Here is a 25,419-nt window from a genome sequence, read left to right as displayed (position 1 = left end):
AGCCATGGAAAGTCATGACATCAGCTGAAATCTATCAGTAATTAGAATGAAAGACCTTGCCACTTAATAAAAAATATCAGTTGGTTCAGCTGATGGACTATAAAAAAGTGTCTCGTTACCAAGGTTCCACACAGGAAACATCTCATGATTGTTAAAACCAGTGAGCTGTCTCAAGACCTTTGCAACCTTAATGTTGCAAAACATACTGATCGTTTAGAAATTCTTCTGTAACCAATACCATTAAAGGTTCCAGTGTCTGGTGGCGCCATAATCTGGAAGTGGAAAGAACGTCATTTCACCATAAACCAGCCTTAACCAGGTGATCCCTGCAAAATTTCTCAGACAGAGGAGTGAAAGGAATTATCAGAAGAATTGCCAAGAGCAAATAACCACCTGTATAGAGCTACAGAAAACCTGGAATCAGCACAAATAATTGTTTTAAAGAAAACAAAAAGTAATGCAGTCAATCTCCATGGCCTGTATGAATGCTCACCACGCAAGACTCCATTGCTGAACAAATAAAATGTTAAAAGATTTTTAAAATTTGTTCGACAACATTTAGACAAGCCTGTGAAATACTGAGAGAATATAGTCTGGTCAGAGTAGACCAAAATTGAACTTGTTGGATGCTATAATACACACCATATTTGGAGGCCAAAATGCACTGCGTAGCACCCCAAAAACACCATAACAGTGAAGTTTGGAGGCAAACTTAAAGGTGTTTTTCCATGAACAAAGCTAATTTTAAAGTTCATTTTAATCAATAGATTTTGGAATAACAAGAAGTTTCACAATTGGATGTGTATAAATGAAATGTTCCTGTGATGAGATAATCTTATAAATGTGCCCCTGTTATGTACTGAGTAATGTCCGTGTCTGACCGTGCAGGAATACGGTTTGACCGTGCCATAGCTCCTCGGTAGGGGATGACGCATAAGAGACAATACAGACATTACAGCAGGGGATCATAGATGATTCTTTTTGTGAGGTAAAACATTTCTCTGTTTTTAATAAATGTTTTACTTCAAAGAAAGAATTATTTGCGATCCCGTACTTTAATATCTACCGTATTTTTCACTTTATAAAGACGCACTTTTGTTCCCCCAAATTTTGGGGGAAAGTAGGGGGTGCGTCTTATAAACCGAATATACGGATTATATACTGCAGGGTCCAGGGGAGGTGGGGGCCGCTCTGGAGCGGTACTGGGGACTGCTGGGGGGGCTGGTGGAGGCTGGTAGAGGCTTGTGAAGCTGCGGGCGGCAGCGTTTGATCTCCTGCACCCGCTCATATAATATGCACAGCCGCTGTCCAACACTGTGGTGCTGAAACTGCACCGCGGCGATGGGCTGGGGGAGCTGCGCAGATTATATGTGCCTGTGCTCCCCTTTGATCACACATGTCCCCCCTGTGTTAGCTATGGCCCCCATGCTGCTGCCCATAGTAAAATAATAAACTCTTTACTCACCTCCTCCAGCGTGTCTGCCTGGTCTCCCTCCTGCTGCTGTGATCAGGCATGCAGAGATGTCACACTGCTGTGCCGATCACATGACCGGGACCGTGAAACAGGAAATGCAGGAGGCCGGAGCTCAACCCCGAGGAGGGGTACACGAGGGAGCACAGTGCTGGAGAACCAGGAAATGCAGGAGGCCGGAGCTAAACCCTGAGGAGGGGTACACGAGGGAGCATAGTGCTGGAGAACCAGGAAATGCAGGAAGCCGGAGCTCAACCCTGAGGAGGGGTACACGAGGGAGCACAGTGCTGGAGAACCAGGAAATGCAGGAGGCCGGAGCTCAACCCCGAGGAGGGGTACACGAGGGAGCACAGTGCTGGAGAACCAGGAAATGCAAGAAACCGGAGCTCAACCCCGAGGAGGGGTACACGAGGGAGCACAGTGCTGGAGAACCAGGAAATGCAGGAAGCCGGAGCTCAACCCCGAGGAGGGGTACACGAGGGAGCACAGTGCTGGAGAACTAGGAAATGCAGGAGGCCGGAGCTCAACCCCGAGGAGGGGTAAACGAAGGGAGCACAGTGCTGGAGAAGGTATGAAAGAGTTTATTTTACTAAATGCAGCAGCATGGGGCCGTGTGTGCCAGCCACAGGGGGCAGCGTGTGTGCCAGCCACAGGGGGCAGCGTGTGTGCCAGCCACAGGGAGCCAGTGTGTGCCAGCCACAGGGGGCAGCGTGTGTGCCAGCCACAGGGGGCAGCGTGTGTTCCAGCCACAGGGGGCCGCGTGTGTGCCAGCCACAGGGGGCAGCGTGTATGCCAGCCACAGGGGGCCAGTGTGTGCCAGCCACAGGGGGCCAGTGTGTGTCAGCCACAGGGGGCCAGTGTGTGTCAGCCACAGGGGGCCAGTGTGTGCCAGCCACAGGGGGCAGTGTGTGCCAGCCATAGGGGCCGTCTGCCAGCCATAGGGGCTGTGTGCCAGCCATAGGGGCCGTGTGCCAGCAATAGGGGACATGTTGCATCACTGGGGGACGTGTGCCAGCACAAGGGGGCTATATTCAATATAAGGTGGCCATATCCAGATTAAGGGGGCTAATTTTAGGATGGGGGGGCTATGAGGGACATATACACTATATGATTTGTTAGACGGACACTGGCTTTATAAGACGGACCCCATTTATTAAAAAAAATTCTCTATTCCTTCACCAAATTTGGGGGTGCATCTTATAATCCAGTGCGTCTTATAAAGCGAAAAATACGGTATATACTTTTTTACTTCCTCCCTGGCCCAGGAGATGTGGTATGATTAGACCATGTCCCTGTATGGTCAGAAACAGTCATTACACAGTATATCGTTGGGACACATTTATAAGATTATCTCTGCACAGGAACATTTTTTTTTAAACAGATCCAATGGTGGAACTTATTATTAGTCTAAAATCTATTGATTAAAATGAACTTTGTGGGAAAACCTCTTTAATGTAATTGAAGGAAAGATGGATGGACAAATGTACCAAGATATTCTTGATTAAAATTTGCTGCCTTTTACCGGGATGATGAAAATGAAATGAGGGTGGACATTTCTGCAATACAATTATCCCAAACACACAGCCAAGAAAACTCTCAATTGATTTCAGGGGAATAAAATAAAACTGCTAGAATGGCCCAGCCAATCACCTGACCTGAATCCAGTTGAAAATTTATAGAAGGATCTAAAGCTCAGAGTTCATAGAAGGAGCCTACAGGACCTTCAGGATTTCAATAGTGTTTGTGTGGAAGGAAGGGCCTAATCACACCTGAGCAATGCATGGGACAAGTTTCTCCATACAGGAAGCATCTTGAAGCGGTCATCACCAACAAAGGCTTTTGCATGAAGTAGAAAAAAATATTTCATTAAACGTGTTCAATAATTTTTCCCTGTGTCACTTGTCATTATTACATCGCACTAAATTTATGGACATCTATGGTTTGATTTCCTTGCCTGTGTGGATTGGATGTTACCGACATCTGGTAAGACATTTATGCCATTAGCACCTTTAGAAATATACTTACTTAGAATATTGGTGACGTGTTCAGCATTTATTTCACCCACTGTATATTCAAGATATGGTTACATAATCAATATGGGCTTAAAGTGCAGGTTCTGACACTTAATTTGAGGGTATTTACATCACAATTGGAGTAAGGGTTTAGGAGTTACAGCTCTTTAATATGTAGCTGCATCCTTTTCAAGGGACCAAAAGTAATTGAACAATTAATTCAAAAGCTCTCCAATGGGATACATTGGCTATTCTCTTGATAAGCCATCATCAAATAAGCCAGTAAAAGGTCTGGAGCTTATTCCAATTGTGGCATTTGTATTTGGAAGCTGTTTCTGTGAACTCACAACATGTGGTCAAAGGAGCTCTTAAGTGAAGAGAAACAGACCATAAAGCTAAAAAAAAAGAAGAAATCCATCAGAGAGATAGTAAAAATGTTAAGGGTGGCCAAATCAACAGAGCTACATTCTAAAAAAAAGAGCGCACTTTGGAGCTTGGCGACCGTGAATTTTTATATTATTCAATTACAATTCCATTGCTCTGAAATATATTCGCTCATGTCTAATAAATATTCCTTATAGTCTTCTTAAAAATATCCAACTGTATGCTCATCAAGGAAAGAAAAAAATCAGTGTAAAATGAGGACAATTGATTTTTTGAGCATACATACATTTACATGATTCAGCTGTTCTCTAGATTTGGATTTGATAATTAGAAACATTTTTACCTCAAATAGGGAAAGGGTTTAACTGAGTTAAAGCTATTTCCGTGCCAGATTTAAAAAGCATTTTCTGCTCACTTAACAAATAAGATGTCCAATGAGAGGACATTAAGAGCCTCCTAAAATGCATTTATCTTTACATTCTGTGCCTTCTTGGAATCCAAATCAGAATTAAAATTCAGCAGTTTAAAAATTGCACATAAATAATTCCAAATGCATGGCCCAGACACTTCATTCCTTTATTCAGGCTTATTAGCATAGACTGAAAAAAATGTACTCTTGACATGTCACTTAAAATATGTTGACTCTGCAAAGTGAGGGCTTACTACATTATACTGCTTTGCTGGCATTTGAAGGGCCTATCAGCATGTCAGCTCCCTAACAAGTAATACAAATATTGCAATAACATTTGAGATAGTAGATAATGCATAATCCTTGCAGACTGGCTTGCACACAAGATAGCAAAGCCAAGTGTAAAGGGGTTTGAAGCAGATACTACAATAAATGCTTTTAAGTATCTATATGTTGTATTGTACCAAAATATTGTTGCTTAAAACTAACCTGTTAGGTGCAATATGCACCTAGAACCACGAGCAGTTCTGGGTGTATACTGCTAATCCCTGCCTAACCGTCTCTGTATACACTAGCATAGATAAAAGGATCTTTAGAAAAAGTATTTCTAAAGATCCTTTATGATATGCTAATGAGCGCAGGGACTAGTCCCAAGAGCATTATATCCCCCCGACTAGTCCGCTCTCTTAGCATGGTAGCACGCCTAGAGGGGTGTACTAACATGCTGTTCAATGCAGTGTCACCAGCGGTAATGCGCGTATCTGTGTTCACTGTGACCGATCTTCTGAATGCCCGGCACTTACGGACATGCACGCTAGACCTCTCTGAAACCGGAACGCGTACACCCGGCTTTATACTGTGCATGACCGGAAGTGCCCGGCATTCAGAAGCGCGGTCACTGCGAACACAGGTACGTACGGCACTGCTGGTAACGCTGCATTAAATAGCATGTTAGCACACCCCTGTGGGTGTGTTAACATACTAAGAGGGCAGATTAGTCGGGGGATATAACGTCCTTGGAACTAGTCCCCGCGCTCATTAGGATGAGATAAAAGATCTTTAGAAATACTTTTTTCTAAAGATCCCTTTATCTATGGTAGTGTATACAGGGACGGTTAGGCTGCTTGTGGTTCTGGGTGCATATTTCACCTGACAGATTCCCTTTACGTTTGATTCTCATATATCCCATACGGCTAATTTAATTTATAGTGGGCCATTTTCAAATTAGCATTATATCTAGAAATGCCATCCCAACTGCAGCCCAAACAAAGAGCCACATGTATGCCCATGAAGTATGAAGTTGTTAGTTTGGTTAGGCTGCTTTCACACTATGTTTTTTTAACATGCGTCATGAAACGCATGTGAACGCTGGCATGCTGATAGGCAGGATCCTGCTTGCTCTACTGAGCATGCCCAGAAACCAGCCTGGTGTGATCAGTCTCTCTCCCCCTCCCTCTCTCCCCCTACCTCTCTCCCTCTCTCCCCTCTCTCTCTCCCCCGCCTGAGAGCGGCGGACGCTCGTAACCAAGGTAAATATCAGGTAACTAAGCAAAGCGCTTCTTAGTTACCCGATGTTTACCTTGATTACGTGTGCAGGGAGCCGGCTCCTAGCAGCTGCGGACGCTCGTAACCAAGGTAAATAGCGGGTATTCAAGCAAAGCACTTCACTTAGTTACCCGATATTTACCTTGGTTACAGCTTATCGCAGCTGTCAGATGCTGGCTCCCAGTCTCACGTTCAGTTCCCCTCACTTCCGATCACATGACTCCAATGCCCGCCCATAAACTTCAAGTGACAGGATCCTGCAAAATAACACATGCGTTTGCATGCGTTTTTCTCTGCAAAAACAGGATCCGCTTTTGCAGCAAAAAAACGTTCATGACGCATGCTAAAAAAAACGTAGTGTGAAAGCAGCCTTACAAGACTTGCTGTTAGGCTGCTTGAACCTTGCTGCTGTAATAAAGACAAGAAAATGCAGTCCCTAAATTCTAGTGTTATTTACCACTAGAAGGTAAAAATCAGTGGCTGGAGATTGGCTGGGATTGAGGTCTGCCTATTCTGTACATAAGTGAACAATTATTAGTTGTAGAACATATCTTTTGGAGATTACCACTACATGAGTATAGAATGAGTAAACAGAATGGTTCATGAAAAAGGATATTTGTTAGTTTAAGAAGTTTTCCAGGCATACAGTATCAATGGCATATCCTTAGAATAAGTAAAAAAAAATAAAATATAAGATTGGTGGGGGGCCTAGAGTTGGCGCACCCATCAATCAGCTTTTTGCAGCGGCTATTTTCTATTACTGCAGCTTACCTCCTATTGAATGGTATAGAAGCGGAGTTCCAGTACCCAAGATTGGACAATACATGCTGTACTGTATGGAGCTGAGCTGTTTGGGATTCATATGCTGTTTGCGTCCAGCTGTCTTGGGAACTCAAACAACTGGTTGTGTAGGCACAATATTGATGATTAGGGATTTATCATCAATATCGTAAGTCTGAAAATATTTTTAATAGAATATTTCAAATTAGCCCCCAGCAAATAAAAACCGAACAGCTAGATAGAACTGCTGTATACTGAATTTTCAGCATCAGATGCTTTTCTGATGTGGACAGAGTACACTGCATTGATACATTACATGTTAGTTTGGCCATTAAGGCTGCTTTCACACCCCCGGTTTTAGCAGAGCCGGCCAATCTGGCTCTAAAACCTATGCAACGGATGCGGCGACAAAACCGCATCCTTTTGCATACGTTTTTCACATGCAGCCCGTCCGGTTTTTGCCGCTTGTGGCAGGCTACTGAGCATGCGCAGTGGAAACAACCGCATGCGGTGTTTGCCGCAGGATGCTGCATTCGGCATCCATAGGCATGCATTGCAAATCGCGCCGCATCGGCCGGATGCAGCGCGATGCGGTTTTTTTTGCCGGACAAAAAAACGTGGCAAGCAACATTCCATCTGGCCGCTGCATCGGCTAAATCTGCCGCACGCGGCAAAAACCGGACCAAACGCAAGCCCATGCGGCACAATCCAGCACTAATGAAAGTCTATGTATAAAAACCGCAACCAGCGGCAAAAAACACCTGTTGCGGTTTTTCTGCAAAGCGCCGGATTGTGCCGCACAGGAAAAACCGGATGTGTAAAACTAGCCTAACTGTCTTCTGTCCCCCATAAACACGCACACTCATACTTCACTGATTAATCGTAGGGACAATTAGGCTTTGTTAATACTTTCAGTCAAACATTCTATTTGGTATCCAACAGATCCATAATTGGTGCAAACAAAAGCAATGGGAACATACCACATTAATTATTATGGGATCAGTCTGGGTTCCGTTATGTGTTCGTTTTTAGAATGAAAAATATGTTGTATATGATGTATTTTGGAAACGAATTACATTTGTCTGTTTCAAAAATGGCACAAACAAATGGATTGTCCGCCCCATAGCATGAGTGTAACCTTTATTGCCATTTTGAGTGTTGATGAAATTTCACTGCAAATCAAACCTCTTATCTCTCAACCTGTCCCTCATACTCAGTGTTGGCAATTAGCAAGGCTGATTTATAACTTACTTTTTGACTCCTTACTTATTGTAAAATAGATCAATAGTAGCCTTACTTATACTAATATTAATAAGTATAGCAAAGTGTATGCACCCAGAGGAGTTTATGACTAGCAGAGGAATTACAAGATAACATCAGGTTTTAAACAAACATTTAGGCCTTGTGCGCATGCTGCGTTGTTTGCCGCATTTTTTGCTGTGTTTGCATTTCTTTCCCCAGTAAAGTCTATGAGATTTCAGTTCTTCTGTCCGCACATTGCAACTTTTTTTTTGGCTGCATCTTTGTGATGACCACAAAGATGCAGCATGTCAATTCTTTCTGTATTTCTGCCAGTGTTTTTGAGCCCTTCCAGTCAATAGATTTTACTTTAAAACGCACTGAGCAAAAACGCGGTGAAAAATACAATAAAACGTGTCAAAACATGCATGCCGAGGATGCGTTTTTTTGAGACCAACAACGTGCATTTTGTGGTCAGCACAAAGATGCAGTGTGCGCACATAGCCTTAAGTGGGCTTTACATGCTACGATATATCTAACGAGATGTCGGCGGGGTCACGTCGTAAGTGACGCACATCCGGCATCGTTAGTGATATTGTAGCGTGTGACAGCTACGAACGAGCAGAAATACTCACCTTCTCGTTCACCGCTGACACGTCGCTCATTTTCTAAAAATCACACGTCCTTTTGTTCATCGTACCCGGGGCAGCACACATCGCTCCGTGTGACACCCCGGGAACAATGACCTGCAGCTTACCTGCGGCTGCCGGCAATGCGAAAAAAAGGAGGTGGGTGGGATGTTTACGTCCCGCTCATCTCCGCCCCTCCACTTCTATTGGCCAGCCACTGTGTGACGTCGCTGTGACGCCGAACGTCCCTCCTCCTTCAGGAAGAGGATGTTCGCTGCCCACAGCGAGGTCGTTTGGAAGGTAAGTACGTGTGACGAGGGGTTACAACATTGTGCGACACGGGCAAGAAATTGCCTGTGCCGCACAAACGATGGGGGCGGGTGCGATCGCAAATGCGATCGCACGATTAATTGTAACATGGAAAGCAGGCTTTAGTTTTAAATATTATGTAGTGATCCTATTACTAATGGATTGGGGTTGTTTTGAAAATAAATGTTGTTAAATTGCTGCTATGTTGTCAAGGCATGCTACTTACACTGTTACCAGACACTTTGTTTGGGTACCCACGGCAAACCTGACATTATATGAATGTTTGCTCTCTATGCATGTTAAATAAAGCACAGTCATGGCCAAAAGTTTTGAGACTAACAAAATGTTTTGTTTTCATGAAGTTTGCTGCTTCATTGTTTTTAGATCTAGTATTTCATAAGTATATACACTTTTATTGACATGTGACCCTAGTCACTACTCACGGGCTAGCTATTAGGCTGGGTAGTCAAGAGGTCCAATGTCAAATACCAAGACTGCTTGGTATCTAACAAAGGGGTAAGACAAAGGTTTAGTCAGGTCATGATCTAAGGTCAGAATTCTAAGTACAGTGGAACCTCGCTTAAAGAGTAACTCACTTAACGAGAATTTCGCTTAACAAGCAAAGCTTTCTGTAAATTTGTAACCCGGTTTACGAGAAAACTTTGCTGTACGAGCAAAATCCTCACCGCACACACTTCCGGTTCCGTACATCCACCGCGCTCTGACCCGCACTTGCAGTCCACACAAGCACGCACAAACACACACGTACGCACACACATACAGTATTATGCTCACCTTACCTTCCGTTCCATCGCCGGCCTCATGGTTCTTGTAGTCCGCCGGCTCATTGCGACGTCCTCGCGGCAAACTACAAGACCCAGGAGGCCGGCGATGGCACGGAAGGTAAGGTGAGCAGAATATTTGTACCTTCAGTTCCATCGCTAGCCTCCTGGGTTCTGTAGTTCGCCGCCCCACTCCAGGCTGTGTATCGGCAACCATAGCGATGAAGCAGGAACTTCCGCCGCCACCGCCACCCAAAGGCAGCGCGCTGGCCAATCAGAGGCAAGCGGCTCCTGCCTTTGACGGCAGCAGAAGTCCCTCCCTCGTCATTATTGGAACCCGATACACAGCCCGTACCGGAGAACAGCAAGTCCCAGGAGACCGGCGATGGAACGGAAGGTAAGGTGAGCATAATATGTGCGTGCGTGCTTGTGAGTTTGTGCGTGTTTGTACGTGTTTGTGCATGTCTGGAATGACACAATAGGGGACCTGAATGGGACATTTAACAAGTTGTGGAACGAATTGTCTGCATTGCAATGATTTCCTATGGGAAATCTTGCTTTGCTGAACGAGTAACTTGGTTAACAAGCACACTCCCAGAACGGATTGTTCTCGTTAACCAAGGTTCCACTGTGCCGTATTTTCTGTTTTATAAAATGCATCGGACTATAAGACGCACCCCAAATTCAGAGCAAGACAAGCTGAAAAAATCTGGTGGTGTCTTACCGGAAGGGGCAGTAGCAGTGGTGGAGGAGGCTGTGCTAGGGCAGTGGTGGAGGCTGGTGCTGCCGTGCTGGGGCAGTTGTGCTTGGGCTCGGGCTGCGGGGGGCTGCGGCAGAAGCTAGTTCTGACATGCTGGGCAGCTATTCTTGGGCTCGGGCTGCGGCGGCTGCTGCGGCGGAGGCTGGAGATCAGGCTGCATCGGAGGCTGGTTTTGCAGTGCTCGGGCAGCTGTACCTGGGCTGCGGCGGCTGCTGCTACAGGGGAGGCTAGGGCTCAGGCTGCGGCGTGGGCAGGTTCTGCCGTGCTAAGGCAGCTGTGCTTGGGCTGCAGCAGCTGCTGCTGCGGACATTGAGGGCTTCAAAGAAATGGAGTCTGATGGAGGAAGATCAAGGGGCCGGAGGGTGGCACCTGCGCAGTTGGGAGCTTGAGCCGAGAGCTCCATCTGCGCACGCGCTGACTCTGGGCGGCATTATTTGAATTCCTCACTGCCCAGCTCGTAGCGCCAGTAAAGCCGCCAGAGCCCCTGCACAGCAACCCCAGCACCAGCCACTGGAGACCACGTGCAGAACCCGCAGAGCCGATGCAGCTGCCAGAGACCCCGCACAGCAACTGCTAACACCGCACAGCCGTCCCAGCATCAGCCGCAACAGCACCAGCCCAGCCAAAGCCACCACCACATTCCCCCGGCCTTTTGTGACTCCTCTGCATTCCTCCAGTAAGCCACATTTAGATTATAGGATGCACCCCTCACTTTCCTCCCAAATTTTTGGGAGGAAAAGTGCGTCTTATAATCCGAAAAATACGGTACTTTATAAAGACAAAGGGGCAAGGGGAAAGGATACTCAGAAGAAAGATCTGAGGTCATGTAACAATAGATGAGATACTGAGCATAGGAAAACAAGGCATGCAGGCACCACCGCGATGAAAGCTACAAATGGCTGGAATTGCACACAGGGAGCCAGCTAAATAGCTAGGTAGTCACTCCAAACAGGAGACACATGGAGGAAATCCAGCATGCCCCAGCCTCCATTTGATGGCTGAGCTGTCCATCGCCGTACTGACAGCTCAGCATGCCCCAGCCTCTGATTGGACTGCTGAACTGACACTCACTGGATCCAGACATACTGCTAGGACTCATGACAGTACACCAGCTTCTAGGGGGAGGCACTATATCCCCAGGTTTCCCAGTAAATCTACAATGAAACGCGCTGATCAGACAATCAACCTTCACAGAACAAACTGACCCCCATGATCTTTCTTTGGGTCCGTATTCCTTCTAATTAACGAGATATTGGAGAGAATTCTGGATTTTCCTAGAATCCACGATCCTCTGCACCTCATACTCCAAACCTTCATTGACAGAAGCAAGAGAAAGACAACACGGATGACACAAGCCTCTTCAAAAGGAACTTGTAGAACACATTTGGGATGAAAAGCATTGGGATCTTAATCTTTCTGATTGATAAACAACATGGAAAGAGTCTCAGCATTCGGTAACCCTGACAGAACAAAATTAACCTGTTTACTGAATCCGTCAACTACTACCCAAATCACAGCATTCCCTCCAGATAAAGGCAAATTCATAATGAAATTCATGGACAAATGAATTCACGGTCTTTCTGAAATTGACAATGGAACCAATTTCCTGGCATGTCGGTTATGACAGATTTTAGCTTGTGTGCAAATTTCACAAGTGGACATAAATGATTGAATATCAATACGCATGGATGGGCATTAAAAGAGTCTAGGAATAGCTTTCTGCAGAGTTGTGACTCCAGCTTGACCATTCAAAACGGAATGATCAAATATCTGGAACAGACATAATCTTGGCTACACAGGAACAAATAACTTGGACCAAGCAGTAGTGGAAGGAGCCAATGACTGGAGTTCATGGAACTCCACTTCCAAATCCCAGGATAAATTAGAAGTCACAATATCTGAGGAAGATTAGAGGATGGAGTAGAAACTGAAGGTTGCATGACATAGCATCATGCCAAACATTCTTGGACCTTGGCCTGAACGTGATAGAAAAAATGTAATCTGTAGAAAAATAAAGACCATCTGGCCTACCTTGAAGTCAACCATTTAGCTAATTCAATATAAGCTAAATTTGTATGATCTGTCACAACTGTTACTTGATGAACAGCTCCCTCCAAAAAATGTTTCCATTCTTCAAAAGCTAATTTGGCAGTGAGCAACTCATGATACCCACATCATCATTTTTCTCAGCATTTTGGGACCTTGAGATAAAACAGCCCCTAACCCTGATTTCTGAAGCATCCACCTCCACAATGAATGGTTTCTTGAGATCTGGGTGAATTAAAACTGTAGGTGACAAAACCCTAAGATCTGCTCCCTCACGTTTGAGATCAGTAAGAGGTGTAACAATTGGATCATTTGGGAGAATAGGAAAAACGAGCCCCACACTTAGCCTGATGAATAGAATCTGGAGGAAGATCAAGCAAATAAGAGGGATTACAGCAATAACTGAATTATCTCCGTTGTGGGACAATGAAAACTGCTCTGAGATATACAAGATAGGCAAAATTAAGGAATGGGCACGTAAAGGTATATGGTATATGGGGAAAATTCTTAGCCAGGGACGTCTGAAATCGTTTACACAAATACAGGATGAGTTTGGGATATCCCCACTTGGGTGGTACCAGTACAAACGGTTGGCGCATGCAGTGGTGGCTCAGGGAGTTAAGCAATCATTGCTGGTACAGGCAGACCTAGTACTGAAATATGTGCGTAGTAGTGGACCCACAAGAGAAATCATATCTACTATATATAGGGACCTACTGCATACATATTTGCTTGATCACCCTGTAAACACTAGGAATAAATGGGAGGCAGAGATAGACGGGATCACTGATGAGGTATGGGATAGTGTTTTGGAATACATATCAATGAGTGAACCAACAAGATTATCCCACCTCTACGTGGTGCATAGGGCATATAGATGCCCGCTAATTATGTGTAAAATGGGATTGAAGAGTAACTCCGACTGTCCTAGATGTAATGGAGAAGGTGCCGGCATTTTCCATATGATGTGGATGTGTCCCAGGTTGGCAGCCTTTTGGATAACTGTTCTTAATAGAATAGAAGGAGCTTATAGATGTAAACTTCCCAGACAACCACTGGTATGTCTTTTAGGTTACGTGGAAAAAATTAGAGTAGACAACAATTTTAAAATAGTGATAGCCAGACTGCTGTATGCGGCAAGGAAAGTAATTGCCAAACACTGGATGCAGGGGGACCCACCGACTAGAGGGGAATTTGTCGCATATGTTAATCATATTGTTCGAATGGAGAGAAGCATATATGGGAAAAGGAAACAACTTGCACTTTTTGATAGATTGTGGAATATTGGTTGCAATATGGATAAATATTAGAGTTGGGAGATGTTGGACTAGGGGCAGAGATTAGTTCTATACATTCCAATATATGCTACTGAAGGGTTAAAATGTAAGATCTTTGATATTGATATGGGTAATATGTACGCTGAGGGGGGAGAGGGAGGGGATGTTGGGGAGGGAAAGTTTAAAGTTCTGCTTGTTATTGCTGAAATATAACACATGTTTTGTATACTTGGAGAAAAATAAAAATTTATCTGATTAAAAAAAGAGGTGTAACAATTTGAGAAAAATCTCAAATTTTCTGTAGTAATTTTGCAAATACTAGAAACCGTTGCAGTGCATTAAGGTTTCAAGATTGAACCCAATCAATTATAGAATGCATTTTCACAAGATCCATCTTAAACCCTTCAGCTGATACAATGAACCCCATAAATTATATTTCATGCACAGAAAAAGAACATTTTTGCAATTTAGCAAACAAACTCTCTAAGCTTTTGTAAAACAAACTGTTATGTTCATAGTGTGAATCCAGATCAGGCAAAAAAAAAATCTGAATACTGTCACAATATACTGCAATAAAATTTCCAATTCAGTCAGAAAAGCTGTCATTCAGAAAGTTTTTAAAAACTGTCAGAGCATTGATTAACTCAAAAGAAATGACTACATTTTCAAATAGACCTTCAGACTTTATACAATACCCCTCTAAGATTAAATTTATAAAACCACTTAGTCCCTGTAAGGTGATTAAATGGGTCGGGGATAAGTTAAGTAGAAGTGGGTAAGTATTACAACCATAATTTTGTTTAATTCACGGAAATCAAGCCAAAGTCACAGACCCCCATCTTTATTTTTAACAAAGAAAAACCCAGCAACTACAGACAAGGAGCCTGGATGGATATGAGCCTTCCGTAAATTTTCATTTACATATTCTTTCATATTTTTTTTTTTTTTTAGTTTCAGTATGTTCAGTACCTGATAAACAATACAGGAGAGCTTTGGGTAATCTGGCATTAGGGATAACGTTGATAGCACAGTCATAATGACAATGGGCAGGTAATATTTCTGCCTCTTTTTCAATAAAAACATCTCCAAAGCCTTTCAGGTACCTCGGCAGACCTTCCAGACTAGCGGAGAAAACCTGTGCAGAACTAAGACATCTTTTATGACAATTGGGGCTCCACTTAACAATATTCTTCCAACACCACTCAATGACAGGATTGTGAATACACAGCCATGGATATCCCAATACCAATCTGCGCATCCGCAGGAGAGCCAGAGTCCGAGATTGCGCTGATGTCTTCTCTCAACGGTCCGAGAGTGGGCAGCTCCAACTTCTATTGATTCTGTTTCAAGTACGTGAACCAATTCTGGACAAACAATCAAACCCCCTGTCGCTCATCGCGCCTTTCACAAATCCTGTAATCCATCTGAATGGCCTGCATCATGGCCTCCCCCAAGGAACAAGGTGGGGTATGCAAAGTCATAGCATCCTTAAGTGTACCCGAATGGCCACAGTGAAACTGAAATTGGAGAGCTGCAACATTCCACCTCAGTACTTTAGTTCTCAGCAGTGCGGCCCCCCAGTGCCAAGTCCATGATCTGTGCCTCCGCAACTTGGATTCTGTCGGGCTCATCATAGATTAAAAATAAGGCAAAAAAAAGTATCACCAGATGACTGACCTGAGGCTTGTGGAAACAAAGAAAATACCCAAGTCCGAGGACCCCCCTCAGTAGGGATCTGATTATTTCCACCCGAAATAGACTCATTTCCTGTTCACCGGGCCTGTAGGGTAAAAAAATTACCTACCGCTCTCCCTGAACACCCTAAATTGGTCTTTCTTCCCCAAAAATTTGTCAGGGAGGGCCATTACTGGTTCGGGAGAGACTAGCTGTACATCAGAAGAAAGCAGCGTCTAATCTACTGCTAGCAGCAGAGGACTCTAGGAAGCGCCCATTGTGCTAGAAAATTGACCCTGACATTGCAGTCTCCATCCTTCTATGTTCACACTGTGGGCATTTAACAGTCAAAATCCAAGATAGAAACAAAATGAATATATAACCTGCAGTAAGTAAATAGTAATATGGCAGTACATATAAATAACATAGGGTACTTAGTAAACATTGTTTTTGATTAAAAAACTTTGAAAGTCATTCCACTGGAAAAAGGTGTACCCCAATCAACAGTGCTATCTTCTAGTTATATAAGTGCTTGATTGGGATACACCTTGTCATGGTGAGATGAATTTTACACTTTTTTGATCATAAAACAGTGTTTCCTAAATACCTTATAGAATATAAAAAGGATTATTATTACCCTATATCTAATAAGCTATTTTGAATACTGTGTAGTCAAAGCAATGCATAAACATAATAAATAAACAATACTGTTTGTTGGCAAAGGGGTGGGTGGGAGAGGGGTGAACTTTACTCATGGGTTTTTTCCCTTTTATGTATGTAAATTAAGGGCTCTGTTTGCTCTATTGTGTTTATGTGATTCTCTTTTTTTTGTGTAACTTTATTTGATAAAAAAAATCTGTTTAAAAATCAGGCACAGTAATCCACCATGGCTACCACAAACTTCTGTTGAGACATGCCAATCAATCTTTACTGGTAGTTGGGTCTTAATTTGTATTTCAACAGGATACTGATCCTAAACAACTCCTGGCAGTGTAGGGGTCTTGATGGAGTGCTGTACTACAATAACAAGCTCTCATAGTCCTCTGACCTAAATCAACTACAGATGGTTTATCACAACATAGACCTTAGCGTCAGGAAAAAGCAGAAAGTGGTCAGAGTAACTAAAAATGCATCTCTGGTAGCTGACGCTAGTTGGTGGGGACACTCCACAGCACAGCACTTCAGAACCCCATTCTTGGGATCGGTGGGGATCTCGGAATCCCCACAAATGAGCAAGTGTAATCTATCCTGTGTATAAGTAATAATTAGCATTCATGTTAGGGCGGCTGTGCACGTTGCAATATCGCACGTGCGATGTCGGTGGGGTCAAATCGAAAGTGACGCACATCCGGCGTCACTTTCGACATCGTAGTGTGTAAATCCTAGATGATCCGATAAACGAGCGCAAAAGCGTCGTTATCGTATCACCGGTGTATTCTCCGACATTTCCATAATGCCGGTGCCGCGACAGGTACGATGTTGTTCCTCGTTCCTGCGGCAGCACACATCACTGTGTGTGAAGCCGCAGGAGCGAGGAACATCACCTTACCTACCGCCAGCGGCTATACGGAAGGAAGGAGGTGGGCGGGATGTTTACATCCTGCTCATCTCTGCCCCTTCGCCGCTATTGGTCGCCTGCCGTGTGACGTTGCTATGACGCCGCACGACCCGCCCCCTTAGGAAGGAGGCGGGTCGCCGGCCAGAGCGACGGTCGCAGGGCAGGTGAGTGCATGTGAAGCTGGCATAGCGATAATTTTCGCTACGCCAGCTATCACAAGATATCGTACCTGCGACGGGGCGGGGACTATAGCGTGCGACATCGCAGCATCGGATTGCGATGTCGCAACGTGCAAATCCCGCCTTATAGCCACTGTAAGACAAATGGAAGCTTCTTTGGATGATTAAAAATGTAATATTCTTTTGCATTTTGAAAGTTTATGGTCACTCAATGAAAGTTTGTATTATGCATAAAAAGGGAAAATAAAAAAAATCCATTCTGTAAGTACGGTATGATTTATGCCGTGTCCTAACCTTTGACTGGTACCGTATATTTGGCATGATTATTCACAAGAAAATTAGATGTTCAGTTTTTAGGGTAAACTGTTACTGCTAAATTTTATAGTGTAAAAATACAAAAGGCAAACAAGTGAGAAAAAAAAATGCATTCTGAATTGCCCCGCAAAAATATTCACCTTGGTATCCCTAAAGATATGGTTACCACTAGAGTAGAGTGGACCTATGGAACTTTATTTAACTCTATACTTACCGTGTTAGTAATGGGGGTGTCTGATAGATGCCTATCCATTACTAACCCCTGAGCTTGATGAAAATTGTCAATTCACAGCTAAATCCAACTCAAAAAGTATTACCATGATTGCAACAGCATCAGAGCAATTGGGAAGATTCAATCAGGATGATTCGGGCAAAGTGTCAGAATTTTTGCATGTAATTGATGCATCACTTCTGGGTCAGCTTTTGGCTATTTTTAGGTTGGGGAGGGCCAAATAACCATGGGCCTTCACAGCCTGATAATACCAGCCCCTTGCTGTCTGCTTTACCTGCGCTGGTTATCAAAAATAGGACGCAAATCACAACCCACACTGGTTTTTAAAAATTTTTATTTAAATAATTTAAATAGAAAACGGCTTGGTATCCCCTCTATTATTGATAAACAGCCAAGGTAAAGCAGATAGCTGAGCGTTGCAGTGCCCGGTTGTCTTCTTTACCTGCGCTGGTTATCAAAAACAGGCAGGAGCTCATGTCATTTTTTTTTTCTTTATTGTTCACAGCAACTTCCGAATGCAATTGAGCTTGTTGATTGACTGTGTTGCAGCCTTTCAACAGACTTCATTAGCATACAAACATTACCCGAACTAGGACATGGATTTTTTTTAAAAGTGTGTCTTTGAGTCTGAGACCCGGACACTCGGTGTCTGTTACAAACCCCCAACTTTACCGATCGGGTTTCCTCATCCCTAGTCATGATTCACAAGAAAAAAATAACAGGGCATATAATGTATCACAGGAAAAACTCTAAAAATCCCTTTGATTTCAGTGGACTGATTACAGTAGTCTGTAAGTGCTTTCCTCAGCAATTGACATTCCAGCAATCAGCTTGACTACAGAGGACCCAAAAATTGACATAGACTGAAAGTTTTCAGAAATATACAATCAATGTACACTACATATATTCCATCTTCTATTTCAGATTAACAGGTCTGAATTTCGTCTCATATTTCAAAAATGTAACATTTCTATGTCAGCTGTAGATTTGGAACACTTACTTGCAAGGTATGTGCTCATGTAATAATTCTGTATGATCACATGCAATGTAATATTTAGCATTTACATGTATTTTATATTCATGTGATGGATTAATAACTGCAGGTGTTGAGATGATTATTTTTTATTTCAGCTATCTTGATTATAGGGACATTTAAAGACGTACATATAAGTGTTGTAATTTAACAGTTTGTTAATTTCATATGTGGGAGGTTAGTAGGTGTTTCCAAATGTTATACATCCAGCACTTTGCACAGGCCTTAACAAATATTACACAACTTCCTTTTTTTTTATAGATCTAGAGATAGAGTACAATTGAAAAAAATATTTTAGTTGACGATAGCTCTTTAATTATATGTATTTATATTACTGTTATAAATTAAATATTTTAAAATCATTAAAAAATATTTCAAAATAAGGCCTAGGACACATGGTGAGTAAAATCGGACAAGTGGAGTGTGATAAATTGCATTCCACACGGACCAATGTTAGTCTATCAGGCAGTTCCCCATCTATAATTTTTTTTCTCAAGCAGAATCGGACAGAGCAAGCAATCGCAGGATGCTGTGAGTGTATGCAAGAGCTCTATTCACTTGCACCCGTACATGACTATGGGTGCGAGTGAAACATCAGACTGTACTCAGATGACATCTAATTGCAGTGCAATATACTTACAGACTGACAACAGATGAGATGGGGAGATTAGTCCCTCCCTCTCCTCCGCAGCTGTGATCCGATCACAAGATTGGATGACAGGTGCATGACACTCAGCTCACGCTCACAGCAGGGCGAGAGTCGAGGGTCATTAGCATATCGCATATAGCATATCGCATCTGATGCCATACGCTCGTGTGGCCCTAGCCTAAAAGTAACAGGATTTTTATATATGGAATAATGCATTCCCTACTGTACACTATAAGAATATTCATAGTAACAAAGGAGCTTCATAGCCATATAGAAGCCCAAGTCACATATGGAACTTCAAGGTGATATTTAAAGGGAAACTGACGTTATAGATTTCTCTCTGTAACTAATTGCAGGATAACATAGTGTAGATATTAACCTTTTTAGATGTATTAATTTTGAAATTAACAGTGAAAAATGGAAAACAAAATAGAAATTAAGGTCCTCACTATGAAATGCTCATTTCATCTGGGCGGAGCTGAAGATCTGACTATTCATAGCTGTACTGGGTAGAAAGGATTGTCAATCAAAGAAGAGTGGGCATGATTACAGCCCACACGCTGAGTATTCAGTATATGTGACTAGGCAGTGCTGCCATTGTGTCCAAATGACATGAACTGAACAGTTCTGTGGGGATTTAGCTTAACTTATTATGGCAGCAGGCAATTGCTGGGATAAGTGCTAGCACAAAGCACAGACCTGTATACCCCTAGATGGCTGTTACGGCTCGTGGGTCTGCTGGTCCGCGTCCTCCTTCTTCTCCCTCTGGTTCTCTGCCATGGCGTTCTACCCGCCTGAGAAATCCTTAGCAGCTGAGGCTAAAGGGCACTTTACACGCTGCGATATCGCTAGCGAGAGTACCCGCCCCCATCGGTTGTGCGTCACGGGCAAATCGCTGCCCGTGGCGCACAACATAGCTTACACCCGTCACACGGACTTACCTTCCCTGCGACGTCGCTGTGGCCGGCAAACCGCCCTTCCTTCTAAGCGGAGAGGCGGAGATGAGCGGGTGGAATATTCCGCCCACCTCCATCCTTCCTCATTGCCGGTGGACGCAGGTAAGGAGATGTTCGTCGTTCCTGCGGTGTCACACATAGCGATGTGTGATGCCGCAGGAACGACGAACAAACAGCGGCATGCACCACCAATGATATTATGAAAAGGAGCGACGTGTCAACGATCAACGATTTTTGACGTTTTTGCGATCGTTGATCATTGCTCCTAGCTGTCATATGCTGCGATGTCGCTAACGACACCGGATGTGCACAAACACCGTGACCCCGACGATATGTCGTTAGCGATGTCGCAGCGTATAAAGCACCCTTAAGTCCTGAAATGGGGCTTCTGCGAATGCGCGAGTAGACAAGCTGCTATCTGCACTAAGTCAGCCTTGGTCGCCCTGAGCATGCTCACCACGTGGCAGCCGCTGATTGGTCACGCATTGCTGATGCAATGACTGTGATGCTCTCCTTGCGGATTGGCCGCGGGTGACGTCACCGCTGATGTTCTTGATGCTGATTGGTCGAGAACCGATTCGGTGCCTCTATCTTGTGGGTGGTGCTTAATCTATAAAGAACCCTGCAGCACGCTGCTCGGTGCTCAGTCGTCTTGGTGCATGCATGAGGTAGCCGCCTCATGTGTGACCTCTCCTATTAGCTAGCCTATGCTCACAGTTACAAGCCAGTGAACACCCGCTGGTTAAGCGCACCTACCTACTAGTGCACCACTAGTGTCCGCTACCTTGCATCTTAGTGGAACCGGGCTTAGGCAGGCACCTCATTCACTGTGCTCTCAGGTGACTCTCTGCGGCTAGCATAGAGAGCTTCCTTTCTCCCTACTTGGCGGCTAGCACAAAAGGTTTAGGCAGGAACTTGCACATTGAGCCTTGACAGTACGGTTAGTACTGCTTGCACCTACACCTTAGGTACATATCCTCTGAGTTAATAGAGGTTAGCGTCCAGGGATCTCCGTGACCTGTAACGGATTTCCTACCTTCATTCATATACTTTACCTCTGTGAGGCAACAGAGGAAGTCAGTTAGTGGACTACGGTTGGGGTTACCATCCGTTCACGTATAGTAGTTGCTGTGATTGGACAGGAACTACATGTTCACCTCTAATATTATTTAGGCACTCCCCATAAGCCTATTAGCATTTCCTCATTTACGTTTATGCTAATTCGGTAGTCACTGTGAGTTAACAGGGAGTACCGCAGTTGGTCCTAGTGCCGCTGTGAGGTAACAGCGCCAAGTACCGCTTTTGTGGTACAGGTTCCCTATACCCTCTGCCATCACCAACAGCAGGTTTGCTCTGCACGGTGGACCCTGACTGCCTGATAGCCTGCTTCCACCATTTATTAGGCAGTTCCGTAACAATAGCCCAGTCAAAAATGAACATCTGTAACCCCATTGGATCCCCTGTACCCCATTTGCGATGCGCCAATGCTTATTTCCTTACAATGGCCTCTGGGCTTGCTATCATTGAAAGCTTCTTAGGCCCGGCCAGTTGCAGGCTGTAATACACGGCATTACAATTGCATTGCAATTGGGCAGCTTAACTAATTGAGGGATGGTGCTTCGTACTGCTCATGAGCACGTAATTTGCTTGTTGCTTCAAAAATTGTATTCTTGAAAAGTTTACCAACAGGTTTTGGAATTACAAGTACATGTCTTCTCAGGGAAGTCTGCCTTAAATGAAGATTAGCTGACTGCATACTGTAGTGTTGCTTTTTCATCATCCCTTTAATATATATATTTGCATTTAGATTTAATATGAGAAGAAAAGATGGCCTTGTGGACTTTATCATGTTTGTGAATAAACTGAAGAGCAGATCCAGACTCAGCTTCATGAAGAAAATGGTGAAACAAGTAGAACAAAGGTCTGGTTCGGTGCAAATATTACAAACCTTATCATTTCTTTTCCAGTAATCTACTATTGTTCTGTCTTCATGCACGTTTGCACAGTGTGCAATCTGACATACAGCATAAACCTTCACTATTTCTCAAGTAAGCAGACTGTTGCTCTGTAGTCTAAACTTATTTATTGGTTAACAGTACACTTGGTGCGAAAGAGTATATATGGTAAAACTGTAAAGGCTGCTTTACACCAGACAATCTATCGTGCGATAGATCGTCGGGGTCACGGTTTTTGTGACGCACATCCGGCATCGCTGGCGATGCCGGCCTGTGTGACACCTCCTAGAGACGCAGTATCGCTCACAAATCGTGAGTCGTGTACTGCTCGCTAGGTTCCATAATATCGTTTAATTTAGTAGTTCATTTCCGGGGTAGCACACGCCGCTCCTTGTGACACCCCAAGAACGATGAACAGCAGCTCACCTGCGTCACGCGGCCGCAGCCGGCTATGTGAAGGAAGGAGGTGGGCGGGATATTTACGTCCCGCTCATCTCCGCCCCTCCGCTTCCATTGGCCGGCGGCCGTGTGACGTCGCTGTGACGCCGAACGTCCCTCCCCCTTCAGGAAGTGGACGTTCGCCGCCCACAGCGAGGTCGCACGAGAGGTAAGTATGTGTGACGGGGGTTACTGACTTTGTGCGACACGGGCAGCGATTTGCCTGTGACGCAAAAAGGACGGGGGCGGGTACGATCGATTGTGAAATTGCACAATCGGTCGTACCATGTAAAGCAGCCTTAAGAATATAAATAACAATAGTAAGTATGGAGCACATAATGCGCATTGGTAATACATTCATTGTACAGAGGAAGTGCTATACAAAATGGAGACTGCACATACATGTGAATTTCTATCTGGCCTAATCTCTGTATATAATCACAGCTATATAATTAAACAACAGACTTGAACAACATGTAGTTACATACAGTAGTAATCCCGTACCAGATATGCTTTTGTAAGGATAGTAGGCTTTTAACAAGGAGAGTGCTAGGACACAGAATAGCACACGTCTTCCTGTGGTGAATTAACTCCTGAAAATAGATGCCGTTACCCAGAATGCCTAGGAAATTTCCCATAATACACTGTGGCACTAATAAAAGTCTATGCGGAAAAAACGCAACCGACGGCAAAAAAAAACGGTTGTGTTTTTTCTGCAAAGAGCCGGATTGTGACGCACAGCAAAAAACGGATGTGTGAAAGCAGCCTTCGAAATGCAAGAAAAATGAATGTCTAAATAGCAATCCATTAATGAATCCGTCCTCCATAAACTCCAAGGTTAAAAAAACGTATCCAGCAGAGATTAGTTACTTAACAATGGACACAAAAAGTTGTGTTTGCAAAACTTTTTTGCCAGTTGATCTCTGCAGGATCCGTTTTAACGGATGATTACAGAATATGTGAACTCAGTTTTACTTGCTCACCCTCTATCATAATGTTATAACTTTTCCCATATTGTCCCAGTTATAAAGCAAAGCTAAAGAAATTGTGGGCTTGTTGGAATTGCCCTAGCAGCAAAACTGAAAGCGGGAATGTATTGGACACAGAGTGATTGACAGGTTTCCTGCATAAGTTTTTATAGGAGATGTATCCAATGTAAACGAACACGCAAACATTGTAAATCTTCTTATAAAAGTCAATAATGACTTGTATGAAAAAAATAAAATAAATATGCATAAGAAACAATGATCTTTCCTACTTTTCTGTTTTAGGCAGGGCAGTAATTTCTGTGGACCATCCAATGGCACAAAAGAAGTAATTTCTGCTGTAGAAGCCGAATGGTTGCTTTTCCAGTTATGCCAGGGCCCATTTGTTCAGTTACTGGCACAATTCCGGTAAGTCGATTATATTTACAGCTATATTAGTGTTAACTTAGGTTTAGTGGAGGAGTGGAAGCGTTATTCTAGTGATGAGCGAGCACTACCATGCTTGGGTGCTTAGTACTCGTAACTTCTAGTGAGTTCAATGTAACCGGTTCTGTGACGCCCTGACACCGCAGGTAGTCACACATAGGCCTCCGCATAACACCTTCCCTCACCTAGGTTACACACAGCCAACCAGAAAACCCTAGTCCCCTCCCCCAGGGAAAGACAGGCACACCAGTGGGCAGGACCAGACAGAAGGAAACGCCCACCTAGGGGTCTGGAGAGCCCGGGGCAGGAAAAAGGAGTCAGTTTTAAAAAGGTTTTAAGTGAGTAGTGGAGTTGAGTGGAGTGAAGTCCAGGCCTCTGCTATAGGCCTGAGGCTGAACTGACAGGTGTCAGGGTTGGAGCCCGGACACATTGGTTAGGTGGCAGACGGTGGGCCCGTAGCTAGCAGGAGACGGGAAGACAGCTCGGCAGATCTGAGGTGGACCAGGACAGGGTTGGAGCCCGCCGGTACCGACACCGGGGACCCGACCGGAAACTGTGCACAGAGGTGGTACTCGGACCCTGAAGCCAGGACCGGAACCAACGGCCTAGCTAACTAACCAATTGAGGGCAGGATTATAGGTCCTGTCCCAACCTAAGTCCCGAAAAGAGACAACCACCCACAGAGAGGGATAAGGCATCCGTCAGAGCCTGTAGATCCCACAGGTCAGCGTCAGTGGGCACGGCTCCCAACAGTATTACCAGGAGCGGACTCTCGAGTTCCAGACTGGGAAGTCCACAACACTACAGCATAGTGCAGAGCGAAGAGAGACGGACCACCAGCCCGGGTGGGGGACCAGAATACACACGGCCGTGGCGGCCGGCCACCATCACCTTGGTTAACCAAATGACTTGTCTGACTTCTTTCATCGTGAGTAAGCTGAGACTCCCTGGTCTGACCAGGCGCACCGGTCCCTGCCATCACCGTCCCCTGCACCAAGTCACCGGGTCCCGGGGTCACCATCCCTACCCATGGAGGGGTTAACAACAAGCTGCCATCCCATCGCCCCGGGTGTCCCACAACAGCAGCGGTGGTGCCACATCTCACCACACACCGTGGGTGGCGTCACCGACAGTTTACTACCATACCCGTACAAATACGTCCCCTTTTAGTCGGAGTGTCCGCGCGACCCCCGGGTCCGGCAGGATTCCTCGAGCCATACCGTATATCCGGATCCGAGCAGCGCCAGCTGCTGGCACAGGGGTGGCACACCTCGATTTTTGGCGTCACGAACAGGATAAATACCCGTTCACTTACCTGGTGAAAGTGCGCCATTGTATTGGACTGTCAGTGGTGCTCCGCTGCGAAATTTTGGAA

General features: G+C 44.5%; 1 protein-coding gene across 1 annotated transcript in view; it reads left to right on the top strand.

The window, feature by feature from the left end:
- LOC142303383 (uncharacterized) overlaps positions 1 to 25,419 on the top strand; it is a 140,988-nt gene that overhangs the window by 92,581 nt on the left and 22,988 nt on the right. Inside the window, exons 8-10 of the mRNA XM_075344687.1 lie at positions 18,526 to 18,608; positions 22,047 to 22,160; positions 23,904 to 24,026. Of these exons, the coding sequence (XP_075200802.1) occupies positions 18,526 to 18,608; positions 22,047 to 22,160; positions 23,904 to 24,026 (320 nt within the window). The remainder of the gene's footprint in view (positions 1 to 18,525; positions 18,609 to 22,046; positions 22,161 to 23,903; positions 24,027 to 25,419) is intronic.

Source organism: Anomaloglossus baeobatrachus, chromosome 4, assembly GCF_048569485.1.
Source record: "Anomaloglossus baeobatrachus isolate aAnoBae1 chromosome 4, aAnoBae1.hap1, whole genome shotgun sequence".
Lineage (NCBI taxonomy): Eukaryota > Metazoa > Chordata > Amphibia > Anura > Aromobatidae > Anomaloglossus > Anomaloglossus baeobatrachus.
Note: the sequence above shows the minus strand (reverse complement) of the source record. Positions and strands in the feature narration are given on the sequence as shown.